This window comes from Medicago truncatula, chromosome 8, assembly GCF_003473485.1.
Source record: "Medicago truncatula cultivar Jemalong A17 chromosome 8, MtrunA17r5.0-ANR, whole genome shotgun sequence".
NCBI lineage: Eukaryota > Viridiplantae > Streptophyta > Magnoliopsida > Fabales > Fabaceae > Medicago > Medicago truncatula.
In genome coordinates, this window is record NC_053049.1 from 14,884,828 (window position 1) to 14,907,056 (window position 22,229).

The 22,229-nt window shown below is 30.9% G+C and overlaps 2 protein-coding genes across 2 annotated transcripts; both read right to left on the reverse strand.

The window, feature by feature from the left end:
• Positions 1-287: 287 nt before the first annotated feature.
• LOC11444132 (phosphatidylinositol 4-phosphate 5-kinase 6) lies at positions 288-5,069 on the reverse strand. The gene is made up of 8 exons (XM_003627796.4): positions 3,631-5,069; positions 2,856-3,023; positions 2,249-2,414; positions 1,818-1,934; positions 1,544-1,737; positions 1,093-1,235; positions 942-1,011; positions 288-822 (listed from the first exon to the last, which is right to left on the reverse strand). Exons 1-8 carry the CDS (start codon positions 4,743-4,745, stop codon positions 537-539), a joined length of 2,259 nt encoding a protein of 752 aa, XP_003627844.2. The 5' UTR covers positions 4,746-5,069; the 3' UTR covers positions 288-536.
• Positions 5,070-18,266: 13,197 nt separating this feature from the next.
• LOC11443984 (NADPH:quinone oxidoreductase) lies at positions 18,267-20,359 on the reverse strand. Its single transcript, XM_003627795.4, has 3 exons — positions 20,195-20,359; positions 19,905-20,096; positions 18,267-18,836 (listed from the first exon to the last, which is right to left on the reverse strand). Exons 1-3 carry the CDS (start codon positions 20,274-20,276, stop codon positions 18,532-18,534), a joined length of 579 nt encoding a protein of 192 aa, XP_003627843.1. The 5' UTR covers positions 20,277-20,359; the 3' UTR covers positions 18,267-18,531.
• Positions 20,360-22,229: the final 1,870 nt, after the last annotated feature.

Below are 22,229 nucleotides of genomic sequence, written 5' to 3' on the forward strand. Positions count from 1 at the left end.
AATTGACTAAAACTGTTTGAAGTAAGTTATTTATGATTTAATATTTTACTTAAAGCAAGTTTAGCTAAAACTTTAGTATAATTTTTTCCCCCTATTTTAACACAATTTTTTACCACTTCATGTCAAACCTTGACTTAAAAGATTAAGTTTTTGATTCAAAGTGAGAAATTGAGACTATCTTTACGGTGAATTCAAACATGCATTTAAAATCTTATACCATGAGAATGTGGTAAGGACGAGTAATACTTTTTGAAAATAATAAAAAAATACCAATAATCTCAACCTCATGTACAAAAATGTATAATTTCCAATGTTTTTTTTTTTTTACCCTTTTGATGATTTCATGTACAATTGGAAAAGGCTTTAGTAACTCTCAAAATCTACACTACAACATACATTAGCTGTGACTAAAATTAAATGAAAAACTGACAAACTATAGGGAGGGAAAATGAACAAACTTCAGAAATGTGTAACATATCAATCACAAAATACCCTCCAACTAATGTGCATTGGTCAGATTTCAAAAACTAAAGCCCTCAAGAAGTGTCTTCAACAAAAACTCTGTAGATGAAATCGCGAAACCGTTTCGAGTATAGTCTTGGATCAACGGCAGAGATTGTAGTTGCATCGTATTGAAATGCTTTGTAAGCATGCTCAAGCTTTTTACTAATATCATAGTCTTGTAATATATCTATTATACCAAAAAAGATTATGATTTCGTATATCTCGCCTGTTGGTTCTCCAACCAACTGTGGTGTGTCGCAACTTTTTCGTGTAGTCATTTCAGCTCGCGCTGGCATGTTTATACCTAATTGAATCCACCTGAAATATTGAAACAAAATGCAAATACTTTCAGAAAATGCAACCATTTAGTTACAACTTAGCTATCAAAACTATATAGTTATTGAAAATTTTGCTATTATGTGTGTGAAAGACTATACCGGCTAGGATCTACTACGATACGGTCCACATCGACTCCAGAAAGACGAGGAGCCCCATCGTCGAAGTTACCTGCAATATATGTAATGGATTCAGAAAATATTCAAGTAAAAAATAAAAACCTAAGAAAACCCATCTAAGATAAGACATAACCTGTTGGAGTTTGAGCGCCAGAACTGCGAGAAGGTGTACCAGCTTCACTACATGATGATACTCCTCGAAAATGAAGACCAACCAACATACTGTAATCCATAATTCTTTCTTGTTCAAGAAATTCACAGTCCTTATCCACTTGCCTGTATGAAAAAATGTTACAAAATGTAACCATGTTTTATTCACATAGCACAAGCAAAAATTTAAATTGTGCTCAATTTAACAAAAACTAGCATAGTTCAATATCCTACTTGGTACATGAAAATGGATTTGATGCAGTTGAAAATTCCTGCAGTCATTGCATCTCGACCGTTGGATATAGATCAGACAGTTCATATTACGAGTTTGTAAATGAACTATCTGATCTTCATCCAATGACTAAGATAGTGACTGCACACAATTTGGATTTCTGTACACATGTTGAGTGAGACAAGAAGTGATTAATAAGTACCTGCAGAATTCTTGAAACCAAGACTTTCGCAACCGAAATATATAATTTAGGTCGAGGTCTTTAAGTGTTGTTGTAGGCTCTATTTCTTCCTCAGATTTATCCGTTGTACGACCAAACGTTGAACCTTTCAAGTCAAAGCGCCTATGAATTGCGTATTGTGAACAAAATAGATTTCCCATGATGACAAACCGAACCTGAAATTTATCGAGTGTAGTCAATTATTATTATAAGTGCTTCTGTCAAAGTAGAAGTTTATACAAAAACACAACATTACCTTCTTCTGTGAAGCTCCTGGTAGTTTAACACAATGTAGGCCAAAGAACTTGGTGACTAGAGTGTTCTCGAATGCACGAACGTGTTTGTAGTAACCAGGAAGCATTCTCAAGAAAACCTGCAATCATTTTAAACAGTTCCAACTGAAATATAATTCAGTAGTACATAAATAAAATGATATCTATAATGAAGCTACAGCTGAAAACTATCATGTCAAAGAAGCCTTGTAAACTTGAAAAATAGTTGAAACTAATTCAAAAACATATAATGTGACAAGTATACAATACATGCCTAAAATATATAGTGTTGTTCTTTAGTAATGTATAGTATTATTCCATCAAGTTTCAAAAACTCGGAACAAGAGGAGCATTACAAAACCTTAAGGCTTAATGGCTTATCTTATATCTGGCCAACTAAGAGGGAACTACTCACTTTTACTTCTGATTTCTTCATGGTCTTTATCATGTATCGGTCATCGTTCGTCAAATAAAAAAAGCTTCCACTTTTTCCAGGGGAGGAGAGCTCTCGAAGGGCGTCATTCCCACATAATGATATCATGTAATCAGCTGGATCTACTTTGAACAATTTTCTTAGAGCCCTACAAATAGAAACCAAATGAACCATTAGGATTGGTGAATTCGGAGAAGCAGATAAGTTCTATTGTCAGAATCGTTGTATATAAAGAGATGATCTTATTAATGTTATCGCAACCATATTCTAGAGAAAACAGAAAAACCATTCCTAAAAGCAGTGTTGTCAATTGCAGATCATAGAACAAACTTTGCGGTCTATATTCTCTATTTGATAACATTTTTTACTAAATAGTGCATCACGGAACAAAAGTGTTTTGTTCCAATTCTGCTACACTGTAGCACTATAGCCGCTATTTAGCAACACTGCCTAAAAGCATATATTATCAACCTCTTTGTGACTTAAAAGAGAGGTTACAACTTCATAAGAGTATACTCAACAAGTGCAGGTTCTGATACAAAACACAACACACCTAATTGACAATAACAATTTTGCATCGAAAGATTACCTGAACACTACTGGACAGTAGTCTTTCCATCTAAACTCGCAAGACGGGTGAGGTGGTGTGTGCTTGGATCCTTCTGGTGGAAATTTAGTCCATACTTTTTCTTTTGGATCAAATGCAGAAGACTTCAAATCAAGAGATGTACTTGGAGCAGGTCTTCCAACAGCATGTCTGTGCTATGGCACAACAAATTAATAAAGGTGCAATTAAAATTAGAATCAAGGAAAGGAAAATTATTTTTTCTTGAGTGCCTTATTCATCATTGCACCAATAGCATGGTAAAATAAGCCAAGTCAAAATCATTTTTCGGCACCGCAAAACCAAGCAAGCTATCAATATATCACTTAGAATGATAGGGAAAAACAAAAAAAGAAAGCTAAATCTATGTTCGAACCTCCGAGAATCTCGTTTGAGTAAGCCAGACGTAATTTGACCATGAATTGTCATGTCTGGCTTTGAACTTCAAAATTGTCTCAAAATCAATTCTACTTAAAAGCTAATATTTCTATTAGAATAGAATCAATTCTCAAACATATTAACTGACATGTAGATTGTAGACACACAAGAAATTCTGATCCAAACATGAAGCGATAAAAATCACTTTTTCATGAATGCATCCAAACATAAACGACTTTACGTTCGACCAATTTTATAAAATTAATTCAGTCAAAATCAATTTTCGGCACCGCAAAACCAAACACACAGTTAAGCTAGAAAGCTTCCTAAACATGAAAAAATGAGAATTAATCACATCAAAAGTAAAAACTATGATAAGTACCTGATACCTAGCTGCAAATTAAGCATGAGGTCATAATTCTTATGCCCTTTGGAAATAGTCTCTCCTTGTCTCTTAGGAGCTTTTAATCTCAAATTTGGCACTCTTGGAACAGAATGATCAATCATAGGACTCCTTGATCCATCATAACTGCTATAAGAACCATCTTCAGAACTATAATTACTAACCCTTTCATCCCCTGACATCCACCTAGCCCTACCATTAACATCGGTACTTTTCTTCGACAATAACTGTTTATCTTCCTCTAAACCAAACATGTTCAAATTCTTTTGTGAAGGAAAAATTGAAACTTTCTCAAGATCACAAACATAAGAATCAATCAAATCAACAGAAAAAAGGTCCATAGGATCCCAATCCACACGAGCATCATCATCGGAATCACCAGAAGAAGGATAATAAGTACCACTTTGTTCCTTTGAATCTTTACTCCAAATACCAACATAAAAACTACCATCACTCCACCTAAATGTACCATTCCCTTTAGGAAAACCTTCTTCCCAACAACCATCATATCTATTCCCATTTTGCCACATCAAAGTACCATTTCCATCAAACAAACCATTCCTCCATTGACCAATATAATGATTCCCATTCTTCCATTGATACCTCCCATGTCCATTTTGCAACCCTTTTTTCCATTCTCCATCATAAAAATCACCATTACAATAACTTTGTGTCCCTTTACCATTTTTCATATCCATAACCCAAAAACCTTTATAAGTATCACCATTAGAACCTATATAAGTCCCTTTACCATCCATAAAACAATTCTTGAAATCACCTTCATAGGTAGCACCGCTAGGCCAACTAAACCTACCTTTACCTGTGATATTACCCTTTAACCATTCACCTACATACATACAACCATCTGTCCATAGATATTTACCTTGACCATTAGGAAAATTATTCAACCATTGACCTGTATAAAAATCACCATTGTTGAGAATCTTCTCAACCTGGTAAACATCATTATCATCATCAACATGGGAAACAGACATTGGTGTTGTGAATATTCTGTTTACCCTTTTCTTTGGTCCAGCTGATTTTCTAACTGCTGCTTCCCAAACCTTAACAATGCTGTTAAACTCTTTGTTCATTGATTCTTTTCTCTATAATCTTTCAACTTTCCACATACCATTCACCCTTTTTGTTCCATTAATGCATCATTTTCATCAAGGGTTAAAAAGTTGCAGAAAAAAACATTTTCTGCAGGAAAAAAACAAGGTGAAAAACAAGATGAAAAAAACCAAACCCAAAAGCCAAGTTTGAAACTTTTCCTCAGATTTTGGTTCCTTAATTGGTTTTGAAAAATGGGTTGTGTTTAGATTTTGATGATACAAACTTGTTGTGTTGTGCTGTTAGATTGACAAGGAAACAGAAAAGGTTGGTTGGAACCAGTAACTGGCTTTTGTTGTTTTTTCTTTTTTCTTTTAATTTTTCTCTGTCTTTTTTAAAAAAAAAAAAAAATTAATTTTCTCTTTATTTTTATTCTTTGTGCTTTTTGTTTGTTTTCTTTGTTTAGTTAGTTTAGACCAAAGAGATTCAACTCATCATTCTATTGATTCCGAATTTGGCTCCTAAAAGTAATAGGAAACATGACTTTGGTAGATTGAAATTGTGGTGAAGAGGTTGTCAATGCCATTTTTAGCAAATTATTACATGTATATTCTAATTTTAGTTTTATCTTTCGAAAAAATAAATAATTTTGATCATTATATATAAGAAAAATAAATAATTTTGATCCTATCAAATGTTTTTTTTTATTTTTTATCATTACCTTAATCTTGAGATTATTTATGAAAAAATGATTTTCTTCGTATATTAAATATTATCTCCCTATATCTAAGCACCCATTTGATTTTATTTTTGTTCCCCTTTTCAAATTACTAGATGCATTTATTATTTTTTTCCTAAACATACCCTTAATTAATACTACTAACTTATCTTGAAATTTGAATAGTCAAAATTTAATACACATGCAAACAAATACTCCCTTCATCCCTCAATAGATGATCTAGTTGATTTTAACACACGTATCAATGCATATGTTTTATCTTTGATATCTTCAATTCTCTACTAAAAAAATTTATAAAAATTTAATATTTTAAAAATATTCATCAAGACGAATCCAACAACATCTTACATGATATTTTTTATCTTTGTAATTAGTAGAAAAGTATGGTCAAAGTATATCAAGTCAATAATGTATATTGTCAACTAGGTCATCTATTAAGGGACGGAGGGAGTAACAATTTGGTAATATTAACACACAAAACATACACATTAATTACACTAACAATTTTTCTTAAGAAATGTGAAAAATGTAAAGGAAACTTACATATAAGGACGGAGGGAGTAACTCATAAACCCACGTAAGATGATCTAGTAAGGTAGGATTGAGAGAGATCTTTAAAGTGTTCTCTTGAAATTTTATGTTTAAATCAATCTAATATCATTTTTTTAGATTGATTCATACGGAGTTTTATTCCGACTTTAAATTAATTCTTTATTAATAGAAGGTGAAATTGATCTACAAATTGTTGGGTTTAGATTAAATACCGAATTTTAAAAAATAAATGACTCTCTATCTTTTTGTCTCAAGCTACTAACAAAATCATTTTATATTACTAGATAGTATCAACGGGCTATGACATTTTCATAGAGGCAAAACACGAGCATCCATAATGGTAATTCCTTAATAAGGACTTCTTAATAGACCACATGTGACACATCATTTATTTATAATTTTTTAATAAAAGTAGTTATTAAGAACTCAATGACTTCAATGACAATACACTAATAAGGACTCCACTGAAAAGTACTTAAATATGTTCCACTATCTTTACATCATTAAACAAAAATAATTTACATATTACTCCTTTTTACAAGTGGGACCAAGTAGTGCATATTTTATTATTCTTTTATGCAAGTGGGACAAAGTAGTACATATTTTATTATTTTTTTAAACGTGAAACCCGATAGTTACTCAGGAGAGAGAAAGTCCTTATATAGTTGCTCGTTCCTTAACATAAACTCATTTTTTCTTCATCCAATAAAGAGTTCTTAACGGAGAGTGGTCCTTATTAAGTAATGATCCTATTGAAGATGCTCTTATTAAAAGGTGTTTCTATATGTGTCATGCAAGTCATAACTCATAACCCAATGACACAATATTTCTGCGACCTAAAATTTTCTAAGATTGAATGAAATTTGTCGAGGAAACTGTCCAATCTATGATGAATCAGAAAGTTACTGTCAAAAAAATTAAGGTTAGCTAGATTAGAAGAATGAGTACTAGTGATTTTGGTTCTTCAATTTGTAAGAACCAGTTATAATAATCTTTTAATATATCAAAATTTTAAAATGATATTTAATTGTACACTATGTTATTTAAAATGTTCTCTTACGTTAAAATGTTTTATTAGTATTGTTATATTAGTCCCTCAATATGCTTATTCATTATCGTATTAGACTTTATAAATACTTACTTATTGATCCTTATATGAAAAGAGTTAACATCAGTATTGAAGGATTATTTTGACGCCAGAGACTATTATGACTAACGAAGTGAACAATCAAGAACTATTTTGAAATTTCGACACATTAAGGGACTATTATGACTACTTGTTACACATTCAGAGATCAAAATGTCTATCACCTCATTATAGAACAATTACATATTTTTTTTATTTATGTTTTTATTTTAGGAATTTGAACTCCATCATTTTAACTCATTAATCCTCGAGTCCCCTGTGAAACCTCTATGATGAATTAGAAAGTTATTGTCAAAAAATAAGGTTGGCTAGGTTAATAGAATAATTAGATGTATTTTTGATTTATATTGTTTTTTAGAAATTTGAATTCGGTCTTTTTAACTCATTAACTTTCGAGTCTTGTGAGACCTAAACAAGCAACTAACTTTTTTTAAGAGTTTTAACGCTACTATTCTTAAAGATTGAATTTGAATTCATGACCTTTGTTAACGTAAAAGATACATGTGTCATCTCATCTAAGCGCTATTGAATAACTTATTAACCTTTAATATTTAGTTCAAATCAGTTGAGCCGTCAAACTCCCATAAAATTCAAAATATGTGCGCAATTTTTTTATGCCTATAAAATTATTTTAATCCCTATTAAATTTTAATTGATATTTGAGTGTATCTATGATAAATTGAATGTTAGCTAACATGAACCTAATGTTAAAATGGAGTATATATGATGAAACGTCGTCATATATTCTATTGATTCCTTACTGTGACTCGTTTATGAGAATTTTTTCCTTCAATATGAGATTTTTTTTCAAAACTTTACATTTATTAATGATTTTTACAAAAATACCCCTTCTCTCTCTTTTTTTTGGTACAAAAGAGAGATACCCCTTCTCTTTTTATCATTGAAAAATGTCTAATAACTCTAGATAACAATTAAATGTTTTCATGTACATTAATACTAACTTTTTTCTGCATGTAGTTAATGGAGGTAGCTCAAATGCATGATTTTGATTTTGATTTTTTTTTTTAAATTGATCAAGTGCATGATTGCATGTAGAGAGGAGGGGCCGGATTAAATATTATACGGGAATTTGTTTGAGCTTGTCGAATAATTATTGTTCTTTTTTATCATAGAAAAAAAAATAAGTTTATAAAAAAATTGGGCACCTCTCAAAAAACAAAATGTAATTGGAGCAAGCAATCATTAATTGATACACCATTGTGTTATTTTTGCAAACTTTTGATTAATAAAAAGGTTCCAATAACATTTTTGTTAAGCAGAGAGACATGTGAGCCACTATGTTGCTGGTATACTGCCTGTGTCAAAAAGAAAATGCACTGGTATAATAGTGCCAAGCACATCATCATAAGAGTACCAAATTATTATTCATTGAAAAAAAAAAAAGTATCAAATTATTGAATTTGGGTGTTTTGGGGGCGGTCGTGTACATAATGATTCAAAATAGAGGTAAATATATACTTTTTTTTAGGGCAGGGGTAAATATATTTTAAGAATAACTCGTTTTGTTGATACCATATTTTAAGTAAGGAGTTTAGTTTACGACGGTTATCACCAAAATCAAATTCTTTGAGTTTGACAAATGACTTGTAAACATGTTATTAAATTAATCATGTTGAAGATCACCTATAATCGATACGAGTGGACATTGGGAAATATTTCATTTCAAACGATGAATGAGTTTGAAGGCTCTAGAAGTTGAATTTTGCATTATTCTTGACCATTGATCATATATGAAAGAAATTTATTTGGTAATTATGACCAAGGTTTTCGTTTGTTAATTTTCAAATGGCTTTTGAAATGTTTCTGTGTATCATTAGGGTGTTTCTCACATGTTTAATTACTAGTATTAATCTCAAAAATATATGAATGGAGAATGTCCTAAGACATGATCATTTTCATTGTACTATATTTATTTTATTATTATTTGATTCTTTCATATCCATTGATCATAAAGAGTAAAGACTCAATCATCGGCTAGGTGTGGGACACTATATTTGTTGGTAAATTCACTGTTATAGTATAACTTATGTTTACATGCATATTACAAATTTAAGCAAGAATTCCATATCCTAATATGTGCATGCACCTTGTCTTTTTCATAATCAAGTCTTGAACATGTTCCAATAAGGCAAATTAAATCCCACAATGAACTTTGATATGCAAGTTAGCCAGCTCAACTTTGAGTTTCATGACGAGGTCAAACCCATTATATTCGTGGCCCCACAAAAGCTTCACTTTGCTGCAACAAAGGTGACTTGTCACTTGCTTTCATCCAGGTCATATTGATTACTACGTTATGAAAAAGTGAGCAAGATACATATATATCATGGAGCAACTCTATGATGCATAAGTGAGGTAAATTTTACATCATGCATAAGTTAATTTTTATAAGAGTAGTGCTATTCATAGCAAAGCATTGCTTCGTAAAATCCAACGAAGGTCGCATGTTAAATTTTCAAAGGAAGATGAGGTTTAATGTTCCACTATTCTAGGAAAACATGGAGAGTGTGGGTGGTGGTTAAAGTTTGACCAACTAATAGAAACAATTTGCTAGGCATTCGCGAGGATTTCTCTCACGAGAATAAGCATTTCCGTTTCTCTCACCATTAGATTAAATGAGATACGATTATTCAAAAAAAATTAAATGAGATATGATGTGACTTATTAATCTAATTATGCATTAGCAATGCCTTTATGGATGAATGTAGTTCTTATAGGATGGAAACCCCTGCCATTTGGTTGGGTTAAATTGAAACATATGGCTCGTATAAGGAGGGTGAGATAGATGGCTGTCAGGGCTAGTCTAAGGGTAAGGCGACCCAAGCCCTCGCATATATATATATATATATATATATAAACGAATAAAGACCACACAACAAATGAATTATACAACTTGGTCATGAAGCAAATATGGGTTCAACACTTCCCCATACAACTTTACAATGCGCAAATTTTTTCGTTGCACTTACAACACTTCTTCCACTTATATAATGCAATAATTTATTTTTCTTTTTAATTGTAATGTTTTTTTTATAAACCTATGAATTTATATTACATTAATCTATATCTTGTGAGACGAAAATTCTGAATACGAGTATGAATACGAGATACAAATTTTCGATGTAACACTATTTACCTTTCTTCTTTCTTCATGGCCGGCATTTCAAGTTTATATATTTCTCGACACAAATTTCCATTTTGTCTCGGAAACACAGTGATGATCGTGAGAGGATGGTCGTGTGGTAACTTACTACGTGTCAACATGGAAATCATAAACTTATAAATCAATGCAATATTAAATTGAATGACCCCATTATTAAAAATGTACTCTATCAATGTCCCCTTCTGTTTTGTTAGGTCTCTCTAAACAAATGTTGCCCCAAAGATAGTGTGGTTTATGTAATTTGGAGAGACACAAAGTACATAATGTCAACGAAAATGCAGGCAACTTGTTGTTGAATGGGATCGCAAAGAGCCCACCAATGCTCTAAATTTATGTTGCTCTTTTATTTTGATTTCAACAATGTTAGGGTCTTGTCTCCCATTCAGGTATCTTATGTCAGTCACAAAAGCTTTGTTTCATAGGAAATGGTCCCCCCACTTAAGTTCTTGTCATTATCTACCATGGTGGCAATAGCCAATTTATTAGTAGCAACATAATTTGGATAAGTAGTGTTAGCGGGGAGAACATGCTAGGTCGTCTGAGAGAAGCCTACGATTTAACATATCTAAAATTTAACTTAGTTTAACTCGTTTAATAGGAATGATAGGTTCAAACTTTTTGTAAAGCCTATTCAATTAAATAAGCTAAACTCAGACTTATAAAGCCCATTAAGTCTATCAGGTCGGTTTATTAAACCTTTTAAATATAATTTCTATTCTATTATTAATATTGTTGAATATTTTTTATAAACTCACGCCTTCATATGCTTTGGTTATATACTAGCAGATATATTGGTGTGATTAGACCTTCATAAAATTTTGTTATTTAGTAGCAGACTTATTCATATGTTTTAGGCCTTCATAAGATTTGGTCTATTTAATAGTTGGCTTATAGGAGTGGTTAAGCTTTTGTATAAAATAGGCTTTTAATTAAATAGGCTTTCAGACTTCATCGAACCTTTAAAAATGCTAGGCCAAGCCTTAAAAATGAAGGTAATAGGTCAGGCTCAAGCCTATGCTTTTTGAAGTATGTCAGACTTAAGTCTTACAAAGCCCGACCCGACTGATAGTCGGATTAGGCAAGTGTGCCAAATCGTTTACCAAGTAATAAAGTGATACGTAGAGTATCGTATCCACATAGATTGTCGTTTCGTCCAAACAACTCACGTTACTTATTTTAAACTGACGATATAAAATAAAATAGTTAAGGGTTAGAGATTGCAATTTTTAGCTGTTTGCAACAAAGCAAGTTACCTGGTTTGGTTGCAGAAAAGTAAGCAGCGGTTTGAATCCTCCCTATTTATTTTGTTGGATTTAAATAAATTCATGTCGCGTTTAGTTATCTTAAATAGACTATACAAGTGATGAGGCTATTGGGACATTTTAACCTAGTCGGTTGTCAAGCTGCACCTGCTGGTCGCACGGTGAACCTTACGTGAGGGGTCTATACTATCTCGGTTGATCTAGGTCTATCCCTCTGATGGATAACTGCACCTGCTGATCGCACATTGATCCTTAAGTGCGGGGTCTTGCTAATTCAAAGGCAATGAAGACCAATGTTCCCGAAGGTCTTCCCATCTATAAATCTTAGGACACTCATAGCACATTATCCTTCTCCCCTTGGTAATTTTACAAATGGGCAGCCCTATCAGCGTCTATCTTATCAAGAGGTCGAGGATAATGGTCTCACTAGGTTCACTCCCTTGGTGCTTGTTTCCCTAATTAATAACTATTTACATCCTAAGTTCAGCAGATTTTACTCAATATTAATAATGTCATCACCATTGGATATAGATTCATCTTCATATCATCTCTCTTGTAAAGCTATCATGGGTATGAGTGGATAATTTCTTTTTTTATATTGGGATTAAGTGAAGTTAACCCTTTATATGAATGATTGTATATAATTTTATTTTTATTATATCGATGTTTTATGCTCGTGCTTAATCCTTTTTCGACCTGAAGTTTTGTGAAATTGATCTATTGATTTATTAAGTGCTTAAAAAAGACTTTTAAATAATGGATTTAGAATAAATACATCTATGGATGTTTGTTTTTAGAAATATGGCTAGGTTTACCATCATCGTGAATTCGAAAAATAGATTTTTGCTATTATAATGATCAAAAGGTGTACTAAACATAACGGAAAAAAACTTTAATATTTGAATGATATACATGAATTGATTTAAAAATAAAGATCAAAAGTTGTGATGTAAAACTTTTATGGAAGGGATTAAAAATCGAAGAAAATTTTAAAAAGAATAAAACAAAAAGTTAAAATATATATAAAGAAAAAAACATATTTAATCTAGTTAAAAAACATATAAACAAATAAAAAAATTCTAAACAATGGACAATTGAAAAGGAACCAAGTTGGTTAGCAACATTAAGTTCATGGATGAGTTCCAAAGTTTTATTCCACAAAACGCATTTTAGCGTACTCCATAAGGGTGTTTTTAGTTTACACCACTAAATAAATTGCCTCAACTTACACCACTATAATAATCCTTCGTAGCAGTTTTTATCATGAGATCCGATCCGTTAAAATAAATTTAAAATAAGGTTAATATGTCTTTACCCCATGTAATTTGGGCGAGTTCCGATTTACCCTCGTAAAAAAAAATTTAGATTCCAACCCTGTAATTTGAAGATTCTTTCGTTTTAGACCCTGAGGCCATCTGAATGTGCAAACACGATGAAGTGGCATGTTGAGTCAGCATTTTTGGATGATGTGGCGCGCTAACTGTATAATTAATTTTGTTTTTAATTTTTTTATTTTCATTTATATTAATTTATAAAAAAATGAAAATTAATTTGAAAATAGAAAAAAATTAAGATTATTTTTTTTTCAAAATTGAAAAAATAAGTTTTTAAAAAAAAAATTAAAAAATTCGAAAAATCAGAAACAAATTCAGATTTTAAAAATTAAAATAAAATCAATTTTTTTCAAATTATATAATTTTCAAAATTTTAATCTGAATTATAAAAAAATTATATTCAGATTTTAAAAAATAAAAAAAATCCAGAATTTTTATTTTTTGTAGAATTTTTTTAAAAAAACTTTTTTATTTCGAAAAAAATCTGAACTTTTTTTTAATTTCAATTTTTTTTCTTTCTAAATTTAAAAAAAAATAAATTAAATTCCAGCATTTTGTCCAGTCATATGGCTTCAGGGTCTAAAACGAAAGAATATTAAATTATAGAGTTGGAATGTAAACTTTTATTTTTACAGAGGTGTAAACCGAAACTCGCCCAAATTACAGACGGTAAAGATATATTAACCCTTTAAAATATATCAATGACTTATATTAAAGTGGTGTAAGTTGAAGTAGTGTATTTTGTGGTCCAAATTAAACTTTACCACTACATAAAGCTTTAAACCACAACATGAAGAACCACACGTAGTTTCATTTTTTTTTGGCAAACCAAGCAGATGTTAGTTTCATAATCTGTCCAAAAATCTAATGTAGTAAGAAAATGCTGTGGAGCAACCACATAATCTTTTTTTTGACACAGAACAAAGGACATTCATTCATTCAAATTGATAGAGTACATCGATGCAATACAGATTCATTAAAAACAAAAATGATGAATCTGTGAGCAAACTCACAACATCCATGTTAATAGCATAAAACGGCAAAGTACACAAGCCTATAAATATGACTATATTAAAATCTCCGGAATAGTCATGCCTCCGGATCTGCAACGTTGATGCCGCCAAAGTCATTGGTTGGATCTAACTGAAGCTGATCTGACAATCAGAATCAAACAAACACCTGAACAAGGGAAAAGACAAACAACGTTGCACAAAGACGACAAACAAAACATGGTTGCACTAAGACGATGAATTCACAAAAGGAAAACCTAATTCGATGTGAAAATCACTTATTTAAATAGAAGAGAAGGAGAAAAACGATTTAGAAGGGTGATTTGGAGTCAAAAATTGACCCTAAACCACCCCTCTTTGATCGATAATGGAGAAGAAAAGTCAGAAAAAATTAGGGTTTCAGCCGACGGCTCACAAAAGAGAGGGCATATTTAATATTTGATTTTCATATCTTATAGAAAAAAATGTACTTAGTAATTTGAATGAACAGCAACCACAGAATCTAAGTATGACGTGTTTTATGTAATCATAAACTAGTAACAAGCATAAATGGAATTGAGTGATTTGCACGTAAGATGACAAGCATTTAGGCCAAAAAAAGTTCTAATGTATTATTGTGTGTTGGACTTTTGAGAAGCAGTACCTCGAATAGTGGTAGCTAGTACTAATGTTACGCTTAACATTTTGCTTAAAGGTTAAAATTTCTTGATGATTTTCATTTTAAATAATTTTTTTGTTTAAGAATGTCTCAAAAGTATTGATTAACAAATCTATAAAAATAATTTTTTTTTATTGGAAATATAAGTTATAATTTTTGTAAATGTAACAAGTACATAATTTTTTTTATACACATTTTATTTCTTTTAGTTTTTTAAACAATGTCCTGAAACATATTATTTTATTTTACTTATTTTAAATCTTAGTGACCAAATAAAATGAGGATGAGAAATGATATTTGTACAACTATTTTATGATAACTTTTGTACAACTTTCTCTTTCATACTAAGATGATGTTCTTATCTTCTCTATTCATTTTTCTCTCTCCATTGTTTTAGATCAATAAGAAGAGAGAAAAATAAGGTTGTCATTAATGTTGTCATGAGATAGATGTACAAATATTATTGCTCAATGAGGATATAGACATATTCTACCCAATTCAAAATAATATTTAGTATGTAAAAAAAGAACATAATATTGAAAAATTAAATAAATAAAAAATGAAATGAAAATAAAAACTGAACACTCACGAGGATCAACTTCACCAGCACGATAATATTAATATCTGACAAAAAGAGAATGAAAAACAGATGATAAATTTAATGAAAATGCAGAGACAAAGACAGGAAATTTTTAATAATTTTTGGGGATAATAAGGAATGAAAGCTAAGTGTCAAGACAAAGTTTGTTTGATTTGCTGAAAAAGTTTCCAACAAATATGGAAACCTGTCTCACTTCTTTCCTCCAGTAATTTACCCTTCTGTTTAAATTTTGAGTATTAATCATTTTGATCGTTGAATATGTAATAAATAGTTACAACAATATATTAATACATTAAAATTTTAAAATAGTGTCTCATTATGTAATTCATTAATCAAAATAGTCTTTGATGTTAAAATAGTTCTCTTTTTTATATAAGACTCATATGATAGTAAATAAGTATTTGTAAAAGCTAATATAACGATAAGTAAGTATATTGGAAGTCTAATATAGCAATATTAATGACATATTTTAACGTAAAAGACTATTTTGGTTAATATAACGTATAATTAAGGATTATTTTAAAATTTTGATATATTAAGAGACTATTGTGACTACTCATTACACATTCGGTTATCAAAATATCTATTGCCCTTGAATTTTAGACACTTTTGCCTAAGTTTTTAATGGCATTGAAGAATGAAGCAGAACAATATTTTGGGGGGTGGAAATAAGAAACACCTTGTGATGGGAAAAAGTTACCATATCTCATCTCAACTACCCTTAATCACCGCCGTTGACAGCCGTATATGGCAGAGGTATAGGGTGGCTAGGTGCAGTGTCTGGCAAGGTAGGCACAGACAGTATCCTAAATAATGTCACATGAATTAAATCAATCAATTCTTTGAAAGAAAAGAGAGGGAATGAATGAATGAAAGAAGAGTTGAGTGGAATCTATCTAAGGTACGGTTGAATAAGGACAATGTAATGTATGATAATTGAGGGATGAAATTAATGGAGTGAAAGGTAATTTTGGTTAGAAATTTAAGGTGTGGGGGTAAATCCACTTGGCATTTGTGTGTAATTTGGTGCTTGTCTTTATTGATAGGTGTGATGGCTATTTATTGTTTTTGGATTTTGGCTTTTGGCCATATCCAATTTTTAACTTGAGACTAGGTAGATTATAAAACTATAGAGTGTGGCGATATTTTTCTTAAAAAGATTCCAAGTTTAGATATTGAGAAATTTGCTAATGGTGGAAGGTAAGAATTTGTAGTACAGTCCGTAAAATGTAACAGTGTATCCATTTCAATTGATTAGAGTTCAGACCAAAGACCTCACAATGTGTGTGAGTTGCAATGATGTTTATTAATAATTTTAGGTATTTCATATATTTAAGTTAGGGTTAACTATATTTTTATTCCAAACTAAATTACACGATTTCAAGTTTAGTTTTACAAAATAATTTATTAATTTTTAGTCTATATTTGCATTTTATATGGACTATTTAAGGACTAAAATTATATATATATATATATATATTTTTTTTTTTTTGTATATTAAGCTTAATAGTATATATATTAACTAATCGTAACTTCCCTCAAAAAAAAAAAAAAAAAAATTAATCGTAACTATCAAATAGTGTATAATTGTTTTAAAAGACTTGCCAACTTGTGTCTTTAAGGATCTTGTTAAGTGTTTATTTTTTGTTTTTAAAAAATAGTTTTAAATATTGAGCCTATTATCATGATCAAATATTGTAACTCTTATTAGGCCTTTTGCTAATAGCAAGGCCTGAGCCCATTATCATTATCAAAGAGAAATGCCATACGAAGCATAGAATATAAACTGAACTGTATAAGCAAGCACCACAATATGAGTGATTTAAGATGTAATTTCATGGAAAGAAAACGTGTCAGGAGATAGGTGCAATACTATGACCGTGTCATGGCTCAACAATTGAGTTGAACCAGAAATTTATCAAAGCATCTTATGGATGAATACTTCTTCTGAATCTGGAAAGTACTCAAAGACAAATTTTATCAAGGTGAGGTGATATCTTTAGAATTTCTGATTTACAAGATGTGATATGGGAGAGAGATCATAGTATGAACCAAAATTCAAGCACATTACCTTCTCATAGTATGAACCATCTTACCACAAATTCATTAGATACATGTATCATTTGTATCATTTGTTATTCCAGAATTTTTTTCACTGCATGAAGAGAGTAAAATGTAAGTTTTTTTTCCCACTGTACCACTATAAAAATAATAGGCTTAAATGCGATTTTGATCCCCCTATTTACATATTTTTAAACTTTTAGTCCTCCTATTTTTAATAAAACTGGTTTTTTGGTCCATCTATTAAAAAAGTCAATGCACTTTTTTGGTCCCCCACCAATTTAAGTGATGTGGCGTTGAGTTGGCATAGTTAATTGATCAAAATAATTTCCATGTCATCAACGCTATCTTATCTAAATCTCAGTCAATGAATCAAATTCAGATTACGGGTTGCGCTTACATTAAAATTATCTTATCTAAATTTCACTCAGCCAATCAGATTCAGATTACAGATTACGCTGACGTAAGCGCTTACGTCAACATCATTTTATCCAAATTTTAGTCAGCCAATTAGAGCACACTTATATACTATGCTGACGTCAGCGTTATCTTATTCAAATCCAATATAATTAGATATCATCCTCCCCAATTCACTACCGAACAAAACTCATCACCCATCCTCTACACTCAAAACTATCTTAAGAAATTCCACCCATAGTCATGTATCCAGTAGAGTTTTTTGTCCAAGTATATTACAAAAGACATGTTGAAAGTACATACACAGAAGGTGTTGTATTTTCATGCAATAACTTATTGTTGTTTGAAGTGAAGAAAACATCAAATTGGATGGATTTATTCAATGTATCTAGACAAAGATTCAACCAGAAAACTCCATAAAGGTGACCGATCTTGTTTATCGATACTGTACAACTCTTGTGCAAGGACTTGTTTGGTATGGGTCCTTAAATCTTGTAGGAGATGACGACGTTCGGATGATGTTTGAAATGTTTATGACACGTAAACTTCTTGATATTTCAACAAAGTAGATAAACCAGACCAATGTGAATAATTTGCTGAAATCATCTAAATATGGAATTTAATTTCAACAACTTTGTAGAGAAACTTTATATTATTGCACTCTTGACTCTTAACATAATCACTTTATCTTGAAACCAAAAAAGATAGTATATATCAAGCACATGATTTAGGCTTGACCAATGTGAATAATTTGGTCTCATTAATCATCATTCACATTATTATTCAAAATGTATGTGAGGAAATAATACATTTTCAAGGCTCACATATCTAAATCCAAAATCATATACTGATAATTTAAGACTCAGTTTTTGCCTTGAAGCCTTAGAGTAAATGCCTGCAAAGATAAAAGAACTTGTTTCAACTTATTCTTAGCCTCTTCATCAATCAAATCGCCATCAGTATTGAACTTTGCAGGTGGCTCAAATGCTCTTATAAAGAACTCAGGTTTATTGATGAAATGAAGATCGATATAAATTCCAACTTGGCGTAGATGATAGTGTGATCTTCCACCGCCAAAGTCTCCTCCAGTGCTTATGATTGCAGCTGCTTTGCCAGCCCAAACATTTGGTGGTCTAGATGCCCAATCAATTGCATTCTTCAATGGAGCTAAACACAAAACAAAGGTGAAGATGGAAATAAGCTTTATATGTTTCATGATTCATTCACAGTCTTACAAAATTGATAGGTAGAAATGGCACACTAAGTCTGTGTTTTCTTCTGTTAGAATAGCAATCCTGGTTCAGAAGAATAAATTATACAAAAAATGCAAAAAATTAACGTAATGTTTGATAAGGAAGTTCGATCATTTGTGACTATATCTCCGAATTTAGAAGGGCTGCATTTCCTTTATATCAGTTTAAGTTTACAGTGTATAACTTGTATTTAAATACTACAGTTTATATTATGATATTATCCGTGAGCCATCTGCAACCGTTTTTGCAATGGGATTGTCAACCGTTAAGTTCCTTCACTTTGACAATCTGCAGCCTTGAAATGATCAGGGTGTCCTTGGGACGCGAGAAAAATATTCCTAAATCATTAGTAAACAAGCGCTAAAGCTATCGGGTAGGGCACCATTGAAATGTTGACACTATCAACAGAGATTCAACCGAAAAAATTACAATTATGGCCTAGACCAAACTAGAGTCATCCAATTGCAATCAAATATCCCATTGGTGCCGAGGGATGTTTCAACGCGGGGAGGGTTTCCTACCAAGAGGAATTTAGTGGATTTGAACCTTCACACGCGAGGTTAAAGTCGTAAGTTCTAATCAAATCACCATTTGTATGAGCTGCAATTTGTCCTAATGCTAAAAATGTCAATGATATTAGAGATAAAGTAAGCAATTCTTGTTATCTTCTTTATTTTCATATGAATAAAAAATTGTGTCTCATTATCTTGCAATTTTTTATTCAAATAGTGGATTCGGCTCATATATAGACATACAATTCAGGACAAGGGGCGATACGGTTCAAGGGTATTGTACTATTGTTGTAATCTGAACCGGAGTATTATATATATTGCAGAGGTAGGCACCATTGGCCGAACTACGTGAACAAAAATTGTGTCTCATAATCTTGCAATTTTCGGTTTCTTTATTCTTCTATTACTTGTAGCTGTTATATAAAAAAAAAAAACAATCTAAATCAAGATAGAAGCACAAGAAAATGTACCTGTGACAGAGTAGTTATACTCAGGAGAAGCAAAAAGAACACTATCAGCTTGAAGAATCTTGTGGCGAAAAGCTTCAACAAGAGGTGGATAAGTTCCTTCATTCTCAAGATCAGTGTTATACATAGGTAGAGTTGAAATATCAATGAACTCAATCTCAATGCCTTCAGTTGCTCCTTTACTCAACTCAATTGCTGCAATCATCATCAACCATGCAAATTCAAAACTACAACAATTTGTAAATATAAAAGAAGAAACACTTGAACAAAACAAAAAAAGACGAAGATCGAACCAGCACGGATAAGGCCTGAATGGTATGAAACTTTTCTGATGGAACCAGAAAGAGCTGCCACTTTGATCACTGCTGTTGCCATGACTTAGGAGATTATGTTCTTTTCTTTTCTTGTCTGTTCTTTATAGAAGATTATGTTGTGACTTTTGTGACTCAAACAAAGTCAGAAACGTAATTTGTTGCATTTTGACTAATATATGGTTCATTATTAATACATGTGTTTTGGGACACCAAAAAAATCTACATTACTTCATAATATATGTGGTTCTTAGTTTATAAAGCAATATTCTCACTTTTCAATCAAACCATGTGCCTTAAAGGAACAACATATATTCCAATTTATTTCTAAGAATGTTCAAACAAAGAATTGAAAGTGAGAACTATCACCTAAGGTGTGTTTTGATCGTATTACCGTATTACTCAATGCTTAAAATTTCAAGCAAATAAATATATCTGGTGATGAATGACTAAATTTTATGAGTTCTATTTAATTGAAGTCATATTTCTGACCAAGGAAAAATGAATTTTATATATTGAATAAATAAATAAATATTATTAAATATTTTAAAAAATAAATAATATTATTAATGTTTAGCCATACCCTCATTTGAAGGTCAATTGCTCTTCTCCCAACTAATTCTACTCATTTCCAACTGAACTACCAAAAATAATCCCAACCTGAGTTATGGTGGCTCGGTCCATTTTGTCCTTTACATGATGCAGATTCATAAAAATACTTTTCCTACCTTTTTCAGATAGAACATGCAAAGAAACTCTATATATATATATATATAAAGAAAATACACGAATTTAAGCTGACATTTTCCTTTTCCAATTGAATCTTTCATTTATAGTATTTTATTTACTATTTTATCATTTTTATAATATTATCTAATTATTAATTAAAAAAATCTTTAAATACCAAAAGTGAAGATTGGAAATTTTATAGGGACTAAAAGTTGAAGGAAAATTTTAGAGGAACTAAAACGAAAATTTAACATATTTATTGGGACTAAAAACATATTTAACCCTATTATCTATAGCAATATATAAGCAAAATGAGAGATTTTGGGCTATATTTTTTATTATTTCAATTATACCTTTAAACATTTTTTTTACTAATAACGATGTATTGTTGGTGTCATTTAAAAGGTTAAGAGCTTACGTCACAAACATCTATACATATAATTTTAATCAAAATCTAACTATTTTTTATTAAAATTTAAATTTTATAAAAAATAATAATAATAATTTACATGTGTTAGCGCAATAAAAGGAATGGGCAAACCGTACTTGTCTAACTCTAGTACTTAATAATTAAAATATTAGTAGAATAATTATTAGATTGTGTTCGCTTCTATATCCTTGTAATTGCTTTTAATTTGTTGTATTTTGACTAATATAAGAATTATAATTAAATTTACACCAAAATTTGGAGAATTATAATTAAATATATGTTTTTCTAGGCAACAAAGCTAGTATGTGGATTATATAGATGATGCAATGATGAATTTACACTACACTTCAATACTATATTGATATCAGCAGAGAAAATGGAGAGTGACAATTGTCGTTACTATGGAAAAATGAATTTTATTTATTGAATAAACAAACAAATATTAATAATGTTTTTATTTATTTGAAGGTGGAGAGTATGCATATTACAAAGGGAAAGTTATCTAGCAAAGTATATTTGGGCCTAGGTAAAGATACTCTCGAAATGTCATGGACAGTCCAGTTACAATTACAGCTAGCAAAATTAATCTGAAAATTGCTATTTAGACGTTCTAGGTTTGCTACCACGCATCTTAAATTGACGTTTTTACTTCAAAAGCAGTTAATTACCATTCACGTCAACGGTAGTTAAGTGACGTTCTCTCAAGTCAACAACAATTAATTGCCGTTGTGTTCATGTTATATTCTAGAACAGAAACAACAACTCCCACATTTGATTAAAACACAAAAACACCAACCAACTCCCTCAAAACTCTCACAAACCAACGTCCACCCAATTTCTTCAAAGGCAATCGACTCA

What these genes read in the sequence shown, in the direction of transcription:
- LOC11444132 (XM_003627796.4), bottom strand. Translation starts at nt 4,745, where the DNA reads ATGAACAAAGAGTTTAACAGCATTGTTAAGGTTTGGGAAGCAGCAGTT. An exon ending in TGAAGAAATCAGAAGTAAAA is followed by an intron (nt 1,935 to 2,248) that starts GTGAGTAGTTCC and finishes AAATGATTGCAG; the next exon opens with GTTTTCTTGAGAATGCTTCC. An exon ending in TGGTTTCAAGAATTCTGCAG is followed by an intron (nt 1,236 to 1,543) that starts GTACTTATTAAT and finishes TTTTTCATACAG; the next exon opens with GCAAGTGGATAAGGACTGTG.
- LOC11443984 (XM_003627795.4), bottom strand. Translation starts at nt 20,276, where the DNA reads ATGGCAACAGCAGTGATCAAAGTGGCAGCTCTTTCTGGTTCCATCAGA. An exon ending in TTCAGGCCTTATCCGTGCTG is followed by an intron (nt 20,097 to 20,194) that starts GTTCGATCTTCG and finishes TGATGATTGCAG; the next exon opens with CAATTGAGTTGAGTAAAGGA. An exon ending in GTATAACTACTCTGTCACAG is followed by an intron (nt 18,837 to 19,904) that starts GTACATTTTCTT and finishes TTTTGTGTTTAG; the next exon opens with CTCCATTGAAGAATGCAATT.